We start from the raw sequence: 17,919 nt of genomic DNA on the forward strand, positions 1-17,919 counted from the left end.
TTTTGACCGAGAGAGAGAGAGAGACAGAGAAACCGTGAGTGAGGGAGGGATAGAGAGAGGGAGACACAGAATCAGAATCAGGCTCCAGGCTCTGAGCTGTCAGCACAGGGCCTGACGCGGGGCTCGAACCCACGAACCGCGAGATCATGACTTGAGCCAAAGTTGGACGCTCAACCAACTGAGCCACCCAGGCACCTCTCTGTTGTTTTTTTTTTTAATGTCAGAAATTAATTTGGAGTATTGAAAGTTGCCATCTTCCATCAGGATACCATTTGCAAGTTGCATTTTATAAGTTATTTTCACTGCTTGTTTCACTTAATTAGAAGTTCCACTTCTAAAGAATCCAATTAACAGTTATACTTTTGAGTTGAGGGTATTACCCTTGGGAAGGAACTATGAGCCCATATCCAAAGTACAGTCTGTGCCTCGGGGCATGTAGGTAGGGATCTGGGATTTATTTCTTGATTCACTTCTGGATTTTCTTGGATTTTTTTTCCTCCTTGCGGTTTTAACTATATTTCTTACTTGTTTCAGATTTTTTTTCTATTTCAAGATATTAGAGAAGATACATATGTTGCTTTCCCTTTTTATAAATTAAAGAAGGTTTTTTATGTTTATTTTTGAGAGAGAGACAGAGAGATAGAGTGTGAGCAGGGGAGGGCCAGAGAGAGAGGGAGACACAGAATCCGAACCAGGCTCCAGGCTCCGAGCTTTCAGCACAGAGCCCGACGTGGGGCTCGAACCCACGAACCATGAGCTCGTGACCTGAGCCGCAGTCAGACAGACGCTCAACCAACTGAGCCACCCAGGCACCCTGTGATGGGGTGACATTTTTAATGCCAGAGACCGACCCCCACAGTCGATCACGTGCTCTAATGGTCATTGCCTTGTCTACGCTGGCCATTCCTCTGCTGCATTCTTTTCCTCCTGGAACCAGCCGTGCTCCGTGTGTCCCAAGATTCCGGCGTCCCCAGCGTGCAAGAAAGGAGTCCATGTGCAACAAATTGTGCCCTGTATGTGTGTTGAGTGGAAATCGTTAGGAAGCAGGATTTTTTCCGTGCTTGCTCTCTGCTAAAAATAGATGTTTATTTTTCTTACAGGTTTCCTCCGTTTTTTGATGACAACCCATTTGGCATTTATCAAAAAATTCTCGCGGGCAAAATAGATTTCCCCAGACATTTGGATTTCAGTGTAAAGTAAGTAAACCGTTTTCCCTCCTCATGGTGGGGGTGGTGGGGGCGTGTTGATTTAGAAAGGACATCAGATTTCCCAGACACGGCATCTGCCCAGCAGGATAGCATCTTGCATTGTGAATGTGTCGTGACAGAACTCTTTGGGTCATTCTCTTTTCCCCTGGAAGGGAAAACGTTGTCATTATTTTCGTATAATGATGCTTCCCCTTTTCACGACTCTTGGCCAGATTTTATGCCTTTTGAAAGAAATGACATTTACAAGTAGCCAGTGAAGGCATTTGTTAATTGCATTTACTAAGAGAGCCCTTCGGGTATTTGACGAGAAGGGTCCCCCCTCCCTGTCCGCCCCCCCCCCCCCCCCCCGCCTCCTCCTTTAGCTAGTTTTACGGTTGGCAGAAACATGGCTGGCTTTAGCAACGTTTCTTTTTTTCTCCGGCTTCAATTATTTTCCTTCCTAAATTCTTTCTTTCACGCTGAAATTTAGACTGATGAACATCTGCTGCAAGAACTTTTCTGTGGGTTCAGTGTTAGTAACTTTGGGAATGCATTTCATGAAATCTGTGGCAGGGGGGTGCGGAAAACTAAGTTTTTAAAAACACAAGAATGATTTCTTTTTAAATTTATTTTTCACGTTTATTTATTTTTGAGAGACAGAGACAGACAGAGCGTGAGCAGGGGAGGGGCAGAGAGAGGGAGAGACACGGAATCCGAAGGAGGTTCCAGGCTCCGAGCTGTCAGCACAGAGCCCGACATGGGGCTCGAACCCATGAACCGTGAGATCGTGACCTGAGCCGAAGTCGGACGCTCAATCAACTGAGCCTCCCAGGCGCCCCTCCAGGCAGGCTTTAAAAGACTAGCAAGAAGAGGAGGTTCCATTTAAAAATAACCATCCAGAAGGGGGACACCCTGTGCCGTGAATACTAAGACACTGAGATGCCAGGACAGATACAGCACGCAAAAAGGTTTCTTTTCTCTCGAAAGAAATGAAAAATATTGTATAGAATTTCCGTCCCATGGTCCAACCAGGGACCCTGGGACCCTGGGACCCTGGACCGTTACATAGATCACCACGGGTCTTGGGATCTCAGCCTTCCCAGCTGGTCATGGAGCCCGGGGCGCGGTGTGAGTCTGGCTATGTGCTCCTGAGCCCGGGACATAAGGCACATCAGGAAAGCTTAGTCACTGAAAGCTGCATCATGGAGTTTTTGAATCTGGGCTGTGGGTCTTTCGATTGGCCTGGGGGGTTTCGATATCTATTGTTTTGCATGTTATATTAAAAGGCTCATTTTCTGCACAACGATTTTTTTTAATGTTTTTAATGTTTTCTTTACTTTTTTTCATAATTTAAATCCAAGCTAGTTAACATAGCGTAATAGTGATTTCAGGAATAGAATTTGGCGATTCATCACTTGACGACACTCAGTGCTCACCCCAGTAAGTGTCCTCCTTAAGGCCCATCATCCATTTAGCCCATCCCCCACCTACCTCCCCTCCAGCAGCCCTCAGTTTGTTCTCTGTATTTAAGAGTCTCTTATGGTTTGCCTCCCTCTCTCTTTTTATCTTAATTTTCCTTCCCTTCCCCATGTTCATCTGTTGAGTTTCTCAAATTCCACATGTAAGTGAAATCTTATGATACTTGTCTTTCTCTGACTAATTTTGCTTAGCATAATTCCCTCCAGTTCCATCCATGTAGTGGCAAATGGCAAGATTTCATTCTTTTTGATGGCCGAGTAATACTCCAGTGTGTGTGTGTGTGTGTGTGTGTGTGTGTGTGTGTGTACACACCACATCTTTTTTTTTTTTTAATTTTTTTAATGTTTATTTATTTTTGAGAGAGAGAGACAGAATGCGAGTGGGTTGGGGCAGAGAGAAAGGGAGGTACCGAATCCGAAGCAGGCTTCAGGCTCCGAGCTGTCAGCACAGAGCCCGACGCGGGGCTCGAACTCACGAGTGGTGAGATCACGACCTGAGCCGAAGTCGGACGCTCAACAGACTGAGCCACCCAGGCGCCCCCCACATCTTCTTTATCCATTCATCCATCGATGGACATTTGGGCTCTTTCCATACTCTGGCTATTGTCAATAGTGCTGCTGTAAACACTGGGGGCATGTGTCCCTTCAAAACAGCACGCCTGTATCCCTTGGATAAATGCCTAGTAGTGCAATTGCTGGGTCGTAGGGTCGTTCTATTTTTAGTTTTTTGAGGAACCTCCATTCTGCTTTCCAGAGCGGCCGCACCAGTTTGCATTCTCACCAGCAGCCTGCACAATGATTTCATCCACGTTTCCTCAGCCCTGTGATCTCTGTGTAGCCCACCCAGCTTTGCATACGTTACTTAGAAACTGATAATCGGTTAAGAAACAAGGGCTAGAAAAGGTTGAGGCCAAAGGAAAGTTGATCCTCTCTCCAAATGCCGACGATGTGGCTGTGGCCATCCTGTGCTTGCCCGGTTCCATATCAAGATGTGTATACTTTCTGTCTCTTTCCCCCCAATAGGGACCTCATTAAGAAACTGCTGGTCGTTGACAGAACGAGACGGCTCGGAAACATGAAGGTCAGTGTTTGTTTCCATACGTATCACCACTCTTTGCCCCTGTCACTTCTCACCACACGTCCCTATGTATGGAAACAAAGGCATGGTATTGGTGTTTGATGATTGGACAGATTTCAAATCTGGGTGTCTGGGTGTGCCCGTCCGGCTGGGTCTACACCCCATCCCATTTCTCTCCCAACGAGGAAATGACTCAACCGTGATCTCGCAGCTCTCGGTATTTTGCTGGTTTGTTTCTGCTTTTCGAATAGCGTTACTGACCTACAAGTCACATAATGTATGACCAACCGATTGAAAGTGGACAGTCCGGTAGCTTTTAATACTTCTACAGCATTATGCAGCCGTCACCACAGTCAATGTTAAAGAAATTTCCTTCATCTCAGAAAGAAACCCCATACCCTTCTGCTGTCGTTACGCTATCCTTCTGTCCCTCTTGCCCTGAGTAACCACTAATCTACTTTTGTCTCTGTGGATTCCCCCATTCTGGGCTTTCCTGTAAATGAATCACACCATCAGTGACCTTTTGTGTCTGGCTTCTCTCCCTGAGCATCATGTTCTCAGGGCCCATCCGTGGGGTAGCAGGTGCTTTATTCCGTTTTATGACTGAGTCATACCCTGGTCATGGATGGACCCCGTTGTGTTTCCCTATTCGCCTGTTGATGGACATTTGGGTTGTTTGCACCTTTGGGCTGTTGTGAATGGCGAGATAAACATGGGTTTGCACATTTGCGTGCGAATTAATCATTTGAGGTGGACATCGTGTATGATTTCCACACGCTTTTCATGTGGAGGGTAATATATTTAAGGGATTGTTGCATAAAGGGTATGGTATCTTCTATGCGTGTTGTGGTTGTGTTATGGGATCTCCGAGCCTAAGAGAGTCCGTGAACATCTTCTTAGCTATTTCTAGTTCTGGACGTCCACGGAGGAGCTTAAACTTGGGCCAGTGCATTGGCCTTGTCTGCTCTAATCTTGGAGGACACAGACCCGTGTGTGAGGCTCGGTCTCCAGCGAGCTCTCGGGACGCTCTGTGTATGTGGGTGTATTTGTGTCACTGTGCCTGCTGCAACAAAGGACCAGAAGTTTGAGATCCAGGCGGGGCAGGACCACTCAGATCCGGGCAGAGCAGGGCTGGGCGCCCTCCTGAGGCTCCAAGGAAGGGTCCTTCCTGCCTCTTCCAGCTTCTGGGGCTCCAGGCGTCCCTGGGCTTCTGGCCACGCCCCTCCCATCTCTGCCTCTGCCTTCACTTGGCTTTTCCTCTGTGTCCGTGTCTCTCCTCTTCTGTCTCTTATAAGGACACCTGTCACTGGATTTCGGGCCACCCTGATGACCTCGTCTTAACTTGTTTACATCTGCAAAGACCCTATTTCCACACACTTACACTGACAGGTACCAGGGCTGGGACTTCGATGTATCCCTTTTGTGTAGGGCACAATTCAACCCATAACAGTGGTCTCATTTGTCCTTCACATCATTCACGGACACTGGCTCCTATGTCCCCGTCTCCAAGGAGGGTCTTCGATGTTAATTTATGGGATGTTACTGGTGCAGGGAACACAGCCACGAAACAGATTAGTTCTCCGTTCGATCTTCCCGCCGTTTTATGACAAGTCGTATGAAAATTGCCTGATGGATTCACAGCTAAGCTCCAAGACCATGCCTTGCTCGAATTGCTTGCCATGTGATTCCTTTACGTTGCCCGATCAGAAATGGTGTGATGGGCTTGTGAGGGGTGTCATCCATGAGAGGCTAGCGCCTAGGACTCTAACTTGAACAACCACGAACCCGGCCACTGCACGTGGTAGTCGGGTGCCACAGCCACGGAGTAGTAGTGAGGGGAACCCTCCAGGATCAGAAGCTCTCCCTACCGTTCCTCAACCTGATGTTTTAAAAATAAATGTTGCTGTTTCAGAAGAGTTTGGGATGTGGAGAAAAACTAAAAAGATAGTACAGAGAGCTCCCGAATACTCACACCCAGTTTCCCTCATTCCGAACATCCTACTCCAGCGCGCCATGTCTGACATGACTGGCTAAAGTCCAACTCTGTTCGATGTTGTTCAGTTTCCCCCAATGTCTTCTTTGTGTTCAGGAGTCACATCGGTGTCCCATACTGCATTTCGTCATCGTGTCTCCTTTGGTTTTTTTCTGTCTTTTTTTTTTTTTTTAATGTTTATTTATTTTTGAGAGAGAGAAACAGAGCGTTGGTGGGGGAGGGGCAGAGAGAGAGGGAGACACAGAATCCGAAACGGGCTCCAGGCTCCGAACTGTCAGCCCAGAGCCCAATGCGGGGCTCGAACCCACGAACCGTGAGATCGTGATGGGAGCTGAAGTCAGTTGCCCAACCGACTGAGCCACCCGGGCACCCCTCCTTTGGTTTTTCTTGACCGTGGCACCTTCTCAGGCTTTCTGTGTTTCTGAGGATCTTGAGAGTTTGAAGACTTACCAGTTATTTTGTAGAATTCAGCTCTATTGGGATTTGTCACATGTTCCTGTCAGGATTAGCCCAGGATTATGGGATTTGGGGAAGATTTCCCCCACCCAACTAAAGACCCCCAAACCCACAAAGATAAATTGGATTTTCTCTGTTCCTTTCAGTTCCTATAATTTCATGTCATCACTTTGGTCTGTCACATGCGTTTTGGAGGCGGGGGGGAGGACGGAATATTGCCTGTGTTTGTGTTTTCAAGGAGGCTCCTCCCATGTGAGGTGTAATTGACATAACATTGTGTTGGTTTCAGGCGTGCCTCATAAGGACATGATATTTGTGTTTGTTTCCTGTAAGGAGCAAAGATAATTCTTTCACGTGGACATCTCGCTAAAAACGTAGGGGCGGCGTGTTGTGTGTCCCAGAAAGTCTTCGGGACCTGCTTCTGTGTGTTGACTTCCAATCAAACACAGCTCTGGTGACGGTTAAAACGTACGATGCGTTTGTCACTCGTGTCCCTGGTGCGCCGCATCCAAATAGAGGTAGAGGAGGCTGGCCTGCTGCGCTTGTCTAGGTACCTTGGCCCCTGGGGAGGTGAGCCGGCCCGCCTGGAGCAGTTTGGGTTTGCAGAGAAGGAGGCACAGAGCTAGGCCATGGGTGCTCCGGGCTTTCATCTGAGCCCCTCCGTCCAGGAGTGTGGTCTGGACGTGTCCTCTTCTTACGAGTGGACAACTGCCGCAGTAATGCCACAAACACGCAGCCAGGAGCAGGGTCCTTGGCCACGACTTCAAGGACGACGCAGATGCCCCATCGGTAGAACGTGACGGGAGGAGCTCAGTGACCACGCCAGGCCTCCTGGGATGTTCCGACCTAGGGAATCTGGAAAAGGCACACACAGACCTCCAAGCTAGGACTTACGGTCTGGGTGGGGTTTCGCCACGTGGGCACTGGCTGCAAGAGGCTACAGAGACTGCCTCATCAAAATGAAAATATGTTCCCGAGTAGCAAGCGGTCTAGCGCAGGTTGCGTGTAGATGGACGTGTGTGCTTTCGCCAGGCTGCCCGTCTCTCCATTCTGCGCGGTGTCGTTGTCCTTGTCAGGGTGTGTGTCCCTGCCTTCCGGGGTGGTGGTTGTAGCTTCCCGCTGCACGTGTGCCCATTGTAGGCTTTCTCCATCCACGCACTCATTTGTCTATGGAAAAGGACGTGTGTTCCCAGTGTAGAGCCCAAGGGCCTTAGCTTGGCGTTCACCGGCCTCCTGGTTCCTCCCCAGCTCAGCTTAGGGTGCACTGATCTTCATGGTGCGGCCTCAGGCCAGCCGTGGTGGGCTAATCACCCCTCCACACACCCTTCTCTGTGTTCACTGCCCACCTTGCTGGTTTTCTCCTGTTAATGCCCTTTATGTGCACTCTTTCTTCCTTGTGTTCTACCTGTCTCCCTGTCTGCCTATTTGTCTGTCATCCACCTATCCATCTATCCACCCTGTATATCTATCTATCTATCAGTCTATTATCTGTCCATCCATCCATCCATCCATCCATCCATCGTCTATCAATCAGTCATCTATTTATCTATCCATCATCTATCCTTCCATCTGTCTATCCATCCATCCATCCATCCATCCATGCGTCCATCCATCCATCATCTATCAATCAATAATCTATTGATGTATCATCCATCTATCCATCCATCCATCCATCCATCCATCATCTATTTATCCATTATCTGTGTATGCATCCATCATATCTATTACCACCTATCTATCCATCACCTGTCATCTATATCATCTATCCATCATCATATCTATCTATCTATCTATCTATCCATCCTATCTAACTACCTACCTCTTTACCTATCTCTATCTATATAGTATAATCCGTCACCACCCATAGTAGAGTTTCACTTACTTGAGAGTAAACTTCCAATCTTACTTGCCTTCTCTCCATATCACTCACAGTAACACTCAACAGGTATTTGCTGTTTGACTTAGAAGGGAAGGGAGAGTATTTTTTTCCCAATAGGGAAAGAGGAATGGTTGTCAAAATAATACGATTAGGAAAAAAGTGGAAACAATTCACATCACCATGTCTTTCCTTTTGTAGATACAGTAATTGAGAGCTTTGCTGTTTGAGGATGAAAAATTGAAAAGGTTAAAAATATGAGCTCTGTACTGTAAAACATTTCACAAACGAAATGTTACATCCAGATCCACTGGCTTCTTCCCATGTCACAGAATTCGTGTATTTCTCTCTCCGCAGTTTCTAACATTTAATCGATTAAAAAAGTTGCTCCGAGGACCATAAAAAGGGAGAATAAAGGGAGGGTCGAAGGCCGGACACTTGGGAGGGGTTTTCAGAGGCCATGCTGCCGTCGGTGTCTGCAACGTGGCCATCGGATCACACTTGAGAAACACACAGGCGTTAGCACACCATTACTAGTCCACAAACACACTAAGACTCTAATTGAAAGGTACTGCTGAGTGGGTGGCTGTTCAAGATCTCTCAAGTTGGACATCGTGGGTTTGAGTCCTAGTCATGTGACTTAATAGCTTCCCAATACCGAGCCAATTACATCCTTCAGTGAACCTTGGTTCCTATGTCTGTATGATGAAGATACTAAATACCAAAGAAAATCACCAAGATGAACACAGGTGACAGATTCAGAAATGACTCTGTGTCTCTCTCTTTTATCTCGGGAGCCTGAGCTGGCATCACACGTTCATGTGTGGTCCAGAGGTTTCTGCTATGAAGGAAAGTGAACAAAACACAAAGGGCTTCATTGACGGGTGTCCCCCTCATAGCGTATGGTCCAGGGACAGTTACTCAAAACAGCAAACTTTGTGTGTGCGTGCATGTGTGTGCCCGCACGCGCTAACCTAAGTACAGTAGACCTTCTCTGGAATATTTTCTTTCCTGTCCTGTCAAAATTCTGTCTGCTGATGGTGCCTGTTTCTTCTGAAGAACGGAGCGGAGGACGTGAAAAGACACCGGTGGTTCCGAACTGTGGATTGGGAGGCGGTCCCACAAAGGAAACTGAAGGTACAACATACGTAAGCGGGTGGGTCTCAGCTTGGCGTCTTTTACTTGTCGTCAACAAGGGGCACAGAGTGACCCTGTGACTCGTTTGTTTATGGCTGACACCTTGTTTAATTTGTGTAACAGAGCAGAGCATCTCAAATCGTTAATCCAACAACATCCCAGTTCGGTGTTAAGTCTTAGCGATAAAGAGACACCTGGAGGTAATGGGTTGAGACCCCTGGCAGTAGATTAGATGAGGAATATTCTCTAGATCATTCTTTGAACTGAATATATACATTTATATGCATATATAAAAATATATATAATTATAAATAATTAAATAAAATGAAAATAAATAATAATAATAAATAAAGTTAAGTAATTACTTATGTTTTTAATGTTTGTTTATTTCCGAGAGAGAGGGAGAGAGCAAGACAGGGAAGGGCAGAGAGGGAGGGGGGCAGACAACCTGAAGGAGGCTCTGAGCCGACAGCAGAAAACCTGATGCAGCCCTTGAACTCACGAACTGTGAGATCATGAACTGTGACTTCAATGCCTTGAACTCATGAACTGTGCAGCCCATGAACTCATGAACCGAAGTCAGATGCTTAACTGACTGAACCACTCAAGCGCCCCTAAACTGAATGTAGTTTTGAAAAACATTTTTTAAGTTTATTTATTTATTTTTGAGGGAGAGACAGAGAGAGTGACTGGGGAAGGGGCAGAGAGCAAGGGAGAGAGAGAGTCCCAAGGAGGCTCTACGCTGTCAGCATGGAGCCTGATGTGGGGTTCGAACCCACAAACTGCGAGATCATGACCTGAGCCGAAACCAAGAGTCGGACGCTTTACCCACTGAACCACCCAGGAGCCTCCCTAAACTGAATGTACTTTTGACACGACTCCTTAACAGTGACATTCTCAACCTTATACTTCTTGGACTCGATGGAGAGACCTAAAAAATGCTAATGCTTGGCCCCCCAACCCAAAAGCTAACATTCAGCCCAGACCACCAATGTCTCAATGAGCTGCATTTAACTTTTAAGTACTTTATTGTCTTAACTGACTTATTTTTTCCAATTCAATAAGTAACATATTTTCGTTGTTCAAAAACCAAATAGAGGGGCGCCTGGGTGGCTCAGTCAGTTAGGTGTTCCGACTTTGCTCAGGTCATGATCTCGTGGTTCGCGATTTCGAGCCCCACGTCAGGCTCTGTGCTGACAGCTCGGAGCCTGGAACCTGCTTCCGATTCTGTGTCTCCTTCTCTCTCTGCCCCTCTCCCAGTCACGTTGTCTCTGTCTCAAAAATAAACACTAAAAAAAAAAAAAAAAAAAAAAGAAAAACCCCAGACCAAATAGATATTAGAAGGTATGCATTGCCATAGCTGAGTGTTAGTCTCTTACTCTATTTCCTCCTAAGCCCCTTGCTTATTTTTTTAAATTCTCATGATTATTTATGTATTTTGATAGAGAGACAGAGACAAAAAGAGAGCTCACGTGTGCGCACATGGGGGAGGGGCAGAGGGATAGAGACAGAAAATCCCAAGCAGGCTCCACCCTGTCAGCTCAGAGCCCTGCATGGGGCTTGAACCCATGAACCATGAGATCGTGACTTCAGCTGAAATCAAGAGTCAGACACTTAACCTACTGAGCCACCCAGGCACCCTTGCCTCTTGCTTATTTTTATAAATAAAGTTTTATTAGTGCACGGCCACATCCCTTCATTCACATTTTGTCTGAGGCTGCCTGACCCTGGAGTGCCAGAGCTGAGCAGTCACAACAGAAATTCTACAGCCGGCAAAACCAAAAACATTTACTCAGTGGCCCTCTACGGGAAACCTTGGCCGACCTCTTATCCAATGCCGATCACCTCATTTTACCAACGCAGGACTGAGGCTTGACATCTTTCTGGGATTTTCCCAAACTCTGGCCACTGGACCAGCTACCTCAGAATCCCTGAGACCGCGGCTGGCCTGGGAATCTGCATTTAACAAGCGATCTGGGTAGTTCTCCCTCTAGACTTCAAGGAGCAACTGCTGGGTAGCGTGTTTCCTCTCTTTGTGCCTCAAACTGGCACGGTTTCAGATTCGAAACTTCCCACGTTCGTAAGCAAAGGAAAGACGGCTTGGGTTCTCTGTGCTTTTTATTCTTGTTTTTCAATTCCTCTCCATTTTTACGTAAAGCCGTAGACGCTGCGACGCACGTCCCTTCCCAGTGCGCGGTGTTCCTTCCTAACCGTGCCTTTGTGTCTTGCCCGGGCCCCACAGCCACCCATCGTGCCCAAGCTGTGTGGTGAGGGCGATACCTCCAACTTCGAAGCCTATCCCGACAATGACTGGAACGCGGCCCCTCCCGTCTCGCCGAAGGATTTGGAAGTCTTCAAGAATTTCTGAGGACGCGAATCCACACGTGGAAGGTATATCTTCTTCTCCGTAATTGCACTCCAGTGAGGTTGACACGTCCTCTCATCAAGGGGATGTTGCATCGACCAAGACGGGGGCTTCCCTCATCCAGTGGGACACGAGCGGGGGAGCAGAACTTGACCTGGTCCTTCCAAGCATCAGCTTGTTTAAGAAGCACTCCCCCACCCCCGGCCCCCCGGGACATGTTACTCAAGGTTACTCAAGGTGTCACTCAAGGTGGCCCAGAGGCAGTATTGCGTCCCACACCCTCCTCCCCAGACAGACCTGAGGGACACAATCCGTACGTCTGAGTAAGAGCCCTGCAAGGTGTGTGTGTGCCCGAATGTAGAGACGCATGCCTCCTTTCGTAAAACTCCCTGCGTTCTCGACTTTTCTGGAAGCCCTGAGCTCCACACCACCTTCCCCGTAACACTTATCACGTATTTCCAAAAAGGTATTTTTTTTTTAGGTCCCTTTTCACCAAAAAGTGATCATACCAGCTTACCCCTCGTATGAAATTGGCTAAGCTCAGTGTGACATTTAGAAGGATGGGTTTTGAGTCTGTCATGTCTTGGAACCTGCAAAGGTCTCTGATTCTGTGTCTGCGGAATGTCTGAGTTTATGGCTTTGCTTCTCATGTCAAGGCAAGAAAAATGATGTGAAGGAAGAGAGGCGACATATTGCCAGTGATATGCCTATGTGGTGACTTTGATTTTCGTATTTTTTTTTAAAGTTTATTTATTCTGAGACAGAGAGAGAGACAGAGAGAGAGAGAGAGAGAACAATAAGCAGAGGCAGAGAGCAGGAGAATCCCAGGTAGGGTGCGAGCTGCCAGTGTAGAGCCCGACGTGGGGCTTGATCCCTGAGATCGTGACCTGAGCCGAAATCAACAGTCGGACACTTGACTGACTGAGCCATTCGGGTGCCCCAACGTTTTAATCTGTCTCCGTCATTTTGCACACGGGGCGGAACAGAGATCCGGCATTTTCCGTGCTCAGTCATCAGGGGTGAGTCTCCGTGCAGGAAGGTATTTCTTCGGGAAACGAAATGGTCTGCCACGGATGAGAGGCAGGCTCAGGGTGAATACTGCCCTCCAGAGCTGACTGATAACTGTATGTCTTAACTGTTCATCTTTGCGAGTGCCTTCTCCATGTGTTTTAGCCCAAGGAAGACGATGTTAGGACAGCTGGAAGGGAGATAGCTCACACTTGAGCTTTTATTTGACCTCAGAATAAAATGTGTTCTGTCTAACTGGAAGGTTCTATGGTGAAGCCCATCGAGACAGGATCGAGATTTGCTTGTGAAATCCATGCGATCTATATTCATGACACCATCCTATCACATTTGAGACCCACCTTTAAAAGAATGCTTAGTTTGGGGGCGCCCGGGGGGCTCAGTCGGTTCAGCGTCTGACTTTAGCTCAGGTCATGATCTCACCGCTTGTGGGTTCAAGCCCCGCGTCGGGCTCTATGCTGACAGCTCGGAGCCTGGAGCCTGCTTCGGATTCTGTGTCTCTCTCTCTCTCTGTCCCTCCTTCTCTCACACTCTCTCTCTCTCTCTCAAAAATAAATAAACAGTAAAAAATTTTTTTGTAAAAAGACTGCTTAGTTTTGTTGTGTTTTGTTTTATTAAGCATCTCACACCCCTTACGATCCCTGCTTGTGGATGTTTGGAATAAGAATTTCATTGAAAAAGTTTCCTCCTGTGTGTGCGTATCGTTGAGTTCCTTTTGAGTTATTGCTGTTATTACAAAATTGACCCCGTTATTTTGCAAACTAACCAAATCCTTTATCTTGTCTCCTGGGAGAAACAGGACCATTTGAACCTGCCGGGGACACTGATTGCTCAGAAGAGGGGTCGTCTACGCGGGATAAGGACGTTTCCGTATTTCTATATATCTGGATGTATATAAAGAGCCTGGAGACCCGTAGAAAGTCATGGACCTGGCCTTATTTAAACAACTGGAAATCTACTGCACAGTAGGAACTTTTGGAAAATTGTTTGGTTGTAGATTTTGTCTTCTCTCTTAGTGCGATGAACCTACTGTGATATCTCGGTTTTCCTCCCAGACTTCACTTTATAAGTTTGAACTCAACGTGTTCCGCCGTCACCACAGATGGTGTGCGTGTGCGTGTGTAAAAAGACTGTATGAGTGGCGTGCAAATCGTGCGTTGATGTCCATGTTCGTACTTGGCACAGCCTGTGATTTTTATTTTTCGAGTCGCTCTTTCAAGAATCTGTTTCCTTGGGGACAAAACCTAAAACGGATACGGTGTGTGCATTTTGTGTCGTCTCCTGTGCATTTCGTAGGCGGTGAAGAAAATTTCGTGTGGTGGGTCCGCGTCTCTTGTCTTTAGTGCGTCATACCTGGTGACGTTAGCTCTTGAAACAGAAGGGCAGAGACACATCTAGCAACACGGTGAAAAGGCAGATGTGGAGTGGTCCACACTGAGCGTGTTGCTAGATGTGGTTCTTCCCAGGACACGGGATGCGCAAAGACGTCCTCGGGGTCCGTGCTGTCCGTGATCCATGACCTTCTGCCCTGTGTTTCCGCTTCCTGATTCTGAACTTTGCTGTACGGACCTCACGGGATTGCCCGTTCCCCCCTGGCTGTGAGTGCTCTGGAAACGCAGAGCTCCTCACCTCTGTCCGTGTGACTGGTCGTAGGGCTCAACCAGGACCTTCTGCTGCAGGGATGTCTGTGCACTTAACTAGTAGGTTCCAGAGCCCAGGGCGACGCCAGGAGGACACCTCCACAGACGTCCAAGACCCCTCTGTCCCCTTCCTTTCTTCCCATGCTCGCCTGGAAACATCCGTGTCCTCGGGCAGCCAGGAGAGGAGCTGCGCATACCCTGGGAGGTGTGTTGGAGAACGTGGGTGTGGGGCGAGGGTCGCCTGAGGACCCTCTCAAGCTTTCTGCAGCTCAGGTGTTCTTGAGTCACCTGCTGGGTCTGCACCTTCGGAGACACTTTTCCAGTGCTGCGCTTGCAAAAGCCTTTTCTGTGCATGGAACCACTCTTCTCATTTTTTTTTTTTAATGTTTATTTATTTTTGAGAGATCAAGTGTGAGCGGGGTAGGGGCAGAGAGGGGGAGACAGAATCGAAGGAGGCTCCAGGCTCTGAGCTGTCAGCACAGAGCCCGAGGTGGGGCTCGAACTCACAGACTGTGAGATCATGACCTGAACCGAATTGGGACGCTTAGCTGACTGAGCCACCCAGGCGCCCCCTCCGACCCCTTCTGCAGCTACATCTACGGGTGTAACGACCTGCCCTGTGGGGAAGTCAGGCATTTTTCTGAAGCAGCAAAGTGTCAGAGGCCATGCAGTGGTCTGTCAGGTCCGGCCAGATGCCATTCACACGCCCAGGAGGCCGGGGCTCTTGGTACTTGAATGTAGAGTGAACAGCACATAAAAAAGCTTTTAAAAGACCGTGAAATTCAAGGCGTCCAGCGTATCCCCCTTTCCCGTAAATGACCTGCTCTTCAGGTGGACCTCCGATGAGAAGGTCAGAGTGAGTACAAGATTTAGCAAAATAAACTCTTTATAATGACGAACTCGACAATTCTTTTCAAAGGGTGTTCCAGCAGAGTGGTGCTTTCGGTCTGTGCTGAGCGATCCCCGTCCTATTTGGACAAAGGAGAGGGTCCAGAACGGGCCACACATCGAGCGGATTCTAAACTATTTCACCATTGAATGTTCCAAAACGGAATCAACAAAGTCACTTTGTACGCTCCGATATAAACCCACAAGGGAGAGCAGGGATCTCGCATTCTCTGACGTATAAAAATAAATTATTATTATTATTATTATTTTGGAGCTTTGTGCTTAAGAAAAACAAAAATAAATGAAACACCTTTCTTGAACACGATGAAACATTGTGCGGAGATACGTGGACCCAAACGCCTATTTTTGGGTTTCGTGCTCACCGTCCCGGATTTAATATCTGGCATGAAAATTGCATCAAGATAGCACGGAACGCATTGCCTTAATTTTGGACAGATATGCACACACACAAAAACAACCCCACGTTGCAACGCTTCGATCACACGGTTCTTTAAAAACATCGTCATCCGCCATCAGCCATGCAACACAAATTAAAAATTAAAAGGAATTCCAAGAATACCAGATGGTGTTAAGCTCACTCTTGCCATTTCAATATTCCAAGTGGCACAAGCCATGTGTTAACTGCCCGTGGCTGGGCTGTAAATGAAGCAGGGTGATGTCATACAAACACTGGCGTAATCAAAATGAGTCCCAAACCCCCGGGACCGTCACTATATATAACTGAAAAATAGTTTACTTGGTGGGGGGCACTCTCAAATCTTCAGGGATCTGATCAAATATCCGTGTGCGCAAAAAAAAAAAAAAAAAAAAAAAAAAAAAAAAGCCGTGAAAAAACGTCATGGAAATGTTCGCAAAATTCGCACCAGAAACAAAACTGTACAGTCCTTTTGTCCTATGCAATTTTATGACTTGGCAATATTTTCTGAAATACAAACACCGTTAAAAAAGCATCCTCAGGAAATGAATGTTTCGCAAAGAAGTATGTAGGGGTGGGTGTCGTTTTTTGTTTTTGTTTTTGTTTTTTACTAAGGGGATGGGCACCAGCCCGCCTGGATACACATCTTCAAAACTCAGAAGGTGATAAAGTCGCAACTGGCCGTAACCGCATATCCTACATTTTGTTGGACGACATCCAGCCCCTTCTTGCACAACACAGGTGGGAACCCTCTGTGTCGTGCACAGATCTGTTGAGGCAAGGGGCACATCGTGGTTTCTGAGGCTGGAGTCAAGACGCATCGAAAGAGAGCCCAACTCAACGTGTCAGCCGCGTGCCCCGCTCACACCATCGTGAGGCTCTCACATCGCTCTCCCCACCCCTGCCCAGCCACCTGTGAGTAAGCATCTGCTGCCCTGCTGTGTTTCACTCTCTCTGCTCTACTCAAAGTCTCCCGTGGGTGTTCCCACCCCCAGAATCCCCAGTACCCCAGTCGCGTCATGTGGGACGCATTGGCCCTTTCCTGTATGACCTGAGTTGCCTCTGGATTTTGGACCACTTTAACTGTGAAAATATGAATCCGTGCCCTCACCTAAAGGCCCCAGCGCCCCACCCCGTGGGTCCCCAGGGCTGCCCCCGCCCCGGGAGCGCATCACGCCGAGTCCCGTCCCACGATGACTTCAAAATTGTCGTCCCACCTACGTGGTTATCATAGTGTGGGAGAAATACTCGGTTGGATTTTGTTTTTCCAGCCAGTTGATTTTACATCCGGAAACAAATAGGTTCACAGAAGCCCCTGATGGCTCCCACGGCGGGGATCCCGGCATGGGAGGCTTGGGTTGTTCTTTTCCCGGAGGTCCGTCCACCGAGTGTGGGTTTCGTCGGCGTGGGGCCAGTCCTGTGTGCCGTGTGTCCCATTTTCTCACGGAGGTGAGAAGATCCTTCTCATGATGCCGCCTTCAGGGGGCGACATCCACCTACCAAAACCAAGAAGACAAGCACACGACCGCTGGTGTTAATGATGCGTGTGGGCAGTTTGGGGTGTGTGTGTTTGCGTGTCTGTGTGTGTGCGTGTCTCAGTGGCGGTGGAGGGCAGGACATGAGTTGTCAGCAAGCGTTGCGTGTTCCTATGGAGTCTGCTTTTCGCATCCCAGGGAACAGACCTTCAGAGTAGAAGGCAAGTCCTGTGTCACAGTTCCCTATAAATTACTGTGTTGTAACCCGTTCTGTTGCACTTCCATGGGACCTTCCGTGGTCGGCACCTGTGTTTAGAGTAACGGAGAGAAAGTGTCGTTCCGTGGGTGCTTTAGCGGATGGGAGCTGTGGCCTTCTGACGCTCAGCGCGCCTTGCGCTCTGAGATGGCTTTTCAGCTCTGGGTGACGACTGTAGCTTCCTTCTCTCTTGCGCTGCGCTTCACGGGGCCACCTGGCTGGGTCGCCCGCGCATTGCGGGGTCCCCGTGGCGGTCCAGTGGGGTGGCCGCAGACGCGAGACGGAGTGCCTTTGCGGGTGCGGTGCGCCCCGGCGAGCCAGCACGGGGATTCCTGGGTGGGGATGGGGAGGGTCATCGCAGCTTCCCACGTGGAGAAAGAAAATAGCCTGTCGCTAATCCTTTCAAATCTTGCACAATGAAAATCACTGTGATTTGTATATATACCCTAGGAAAATTTTACTGCTGCCTAATTTATGTAATAATACTCTTCATTCCAGGATTGTTTAATAAAACTTTGTAACTTTTAAGGAGCCTGCTTCTGCTCTGCTTTTTCCATTCACAGAATAAGCTTTTCTATATTCGTCTAGTTCAGGGGCCAGCCCTGGCTCTTTTTCAATTCAACTTTTA

The 17,919-nt window shown here is 48.0% G+C and overlaps 1 protein-coding gene across 2 annotated transcripts in view; it reads left to right on the top strand.

The window, feature by feature from the left end:
• Window positions 1-17,819, top strand: part of LOC145714924 (cAMP-dependent protein kinase catalytic subunit PRKX) — a 72,900-nt gene extending 55,081 nt beyond the window's left edge. The window contains exons 5-9 of one of the 2 annotated variants that reach the window (XM_081794453.1): window positions 1,101-1,196; window positions 3,689-3,746; window positions 9,128-9,205; window positions 11,448-11,596; window positions 13,390-17,819. In XM_081794453.1, coding sequence (XP_081650579.1) covers window positions 1,101-1,196; window positions 3,689-3,746; window positions 9,128-9,205; window positions 11,448-11,573 — 358 coding nt within the window. In that variant the 3' untranslated portion in view covers window positions 11,574-11,596; window positions 13,390-17,819. The remainder of the gene's footprint in view (window positions 1-1,100; window positions 1,197-3,688; window positions 3,747-9,127; window positions 9,206-11,447; window positions 11,597-13,389) is intronic. The other variant, XM_081794452.1, reaches the window with a different exon arrangement.
• The last annotated feature ends 100 nt before the right edge of the window (window positions 17,820-17,919 follow it).

Source organism: Panthera onca, chromosome Y, assembly GCF_046562875.1.
Source record: "Panthera onca isolate mPanOnc1 chromosome Y, mPanOnc1 haplotype 2, whole genome shotgun sequence".
In the NCBI taxonomy this organism is placed as follows: Eukaryota; Metazoa; Chordata; class Mammalia; order Carnivora; family Felidae; genus Panthera; species Panthera onca.